The following is a 1,703-nucleotide window of genomic DNA, read 5'->3' as shown; positions in this document are numbered from 1 at the left end:
TGTCAGGGGGTGTGGCATATGCTAATGAGTTATGCTAATGAGTTCCCCTAGCTCTTTTTCTACGAAATGACCCCTGAGAGATTGGCTAATGGGTGGGAAAGAGATAAAGAAGCAGGACATGGAAAGAGCCCATGGGGGGGGGGCTTTCAAGGATGGGTAAGATGAAGTGGGATACAGGGGGAAAACAGATGCTCCTTCTGCAAGTCCTTGCAGGACCCCCGCTTGTCCTTTACTATTTCTGAGCTTACAGTCCATAACTGGGGGAAAGCATCAAATTAACTGACCTGTAACAGTAATATTGAAGAAGATGGAGTCACCGCTTGCATCACACACAAATTCTCCTGTGTCTTGCACCCGAGCTGAGGGGATGACCAGTCGGTGGTGGGATCCTTCATTCTCCAGAAGAAGGTCCTTACCCACTTCCACCTCTTCCCCATCTTTGTACCAGTGCACAGGAACACTGGGGCGGGACAGCTCACAGGCCAGCACCACACGCTCTGAGGCCTGGTAGGCGTGGGCTTTGTCTGCATTGGAGTACACAACCTGCACAGGTTCAGAGAGAGAGAGAAATGGAAAATGAGGCTTAGGAATCAGAAAGCCAAAGTATCATTGCAGAGCAATCATTCCAGAACTGTGTGTGTGCTGGGACACATTAGCATGCTGGAAGAAATTAATAAAATAATGGATATCTCCTATGAGTCCAAAGTGCTCACCCACAAAGGGTTGCCAACCCCATTTTTATACAAGGTGTGATTGGATCATTCAGTCAGTCCTGATACAAAGACACAGCAGTTACCTACTTTTGCAGGAGGCTTCCTGCTATACCTCTGTAAGAGTCACTGCTTAGGCTTTCTTCCAGTCAAGAGCCATGCCCCAAAATGTGGCTCATGCAGAAATACAAGGACTAGATTCCACTGAAGTTAGGTAAATCTTATTCTTACAAATTCTAAAAATAAACCTTTTGAACTGCAAAATTCAATTAATAAAAAAACATTCTTCAGCTACTTTAAGATTGAGAAACACTGTAATTCTGACCTGCACTAATAGCAGGGGTCATTTCATAGAAAAAGAGGTGCAGGAGCTCATTAGCATAACTCATTAGCACAACTTATTTGCATATGCCACGCCCCCTGACATCACCGAAGTGTGTCAGAAAGCAACACCCACCACTCAGGCTCCACTGGACTGTTCTGGATTGCTAGCTATTGGGGGGGGGGGACGTGCAGATCTGTCCTCGCAGAGGAGGGAGAGCTTGCACCTGAATAAAACTCGGTCTTTAAGGTGCCACTGGACTATTTTGGATTGCTAGCTATTGGGGGGGGGGGCCGGGCCGATCTTCCCTCGCAGAGGAGGGGGGTCTGCCTGAGGGCTGCTGGGAGCAGAGGGTGGGGCTTGTTGCATGTGCCCGCCCCCTGGGCTCTTTACTGCCGGAGCTCCACTCCTGTGTGCTCCTGCAGGAAATGATCCCTGACTAATAGGATGTGTCCTTTAGTCCCCACTTGGATCACAATGACATCTCTCACACATTTTTGTCTTAACTTAGGAAGGATGGCTCCAGAACAAACTAATTTATGCAGTAGCCAAATTGCTTGCTCACAACTGTAATGCCAGTAGCTCCCAAACGTAGCATTTTTGCTCACAAGACTTCACAGCTTATAGGGAACAATGCTTATAGGCCTTTCACAGGCAACTGTAAAGGAGTC

General features: G+C 47.6%; 1 protein-coding gene across 1 annotated transcript in view; it reads right to left on the bottom strand.

Moving 5' to 3' along the window:
- Positions 1–284: 284 nt before the first annotated feature.
- The window catches only part of OBSL1 (obscurin-like 1), a gene marked incomplete at its 3' end in the record, with an annotated part of 37,977 nt that continues 36,558 nt past the window's right edge, over positions 285–1,703 (bottom strand). Inside the window, exon 11 of the mRNA XM_015414505.1 lies at positions 285–582. Within this exon, the coding sequence (XP_015269991.1) occupies positions 285–582 (298 nt within the window). The remainder of the gene's footprint in view (positions 583–1,703) is intronic.

The sequence above is a fragment of the Gekko japonicus genome, unplaced genomic scaffold (genome assembly GCF_001447785.1).
Source record: "Gekko japonicus isolate JY-2015 unplaced genomic scaffold, Gekko_japonicus_V1.1 scaffold446, whole genome shotgun sequence".
NCBI lineage: Eukaryota > Metazoa > Chordata > Lepidosauria > Squamata > Gekkonidae > Gekko > Gekko japonicus.
This window is presented reverse-complemented; position numbering and strand designations above follow the sequence as displayed.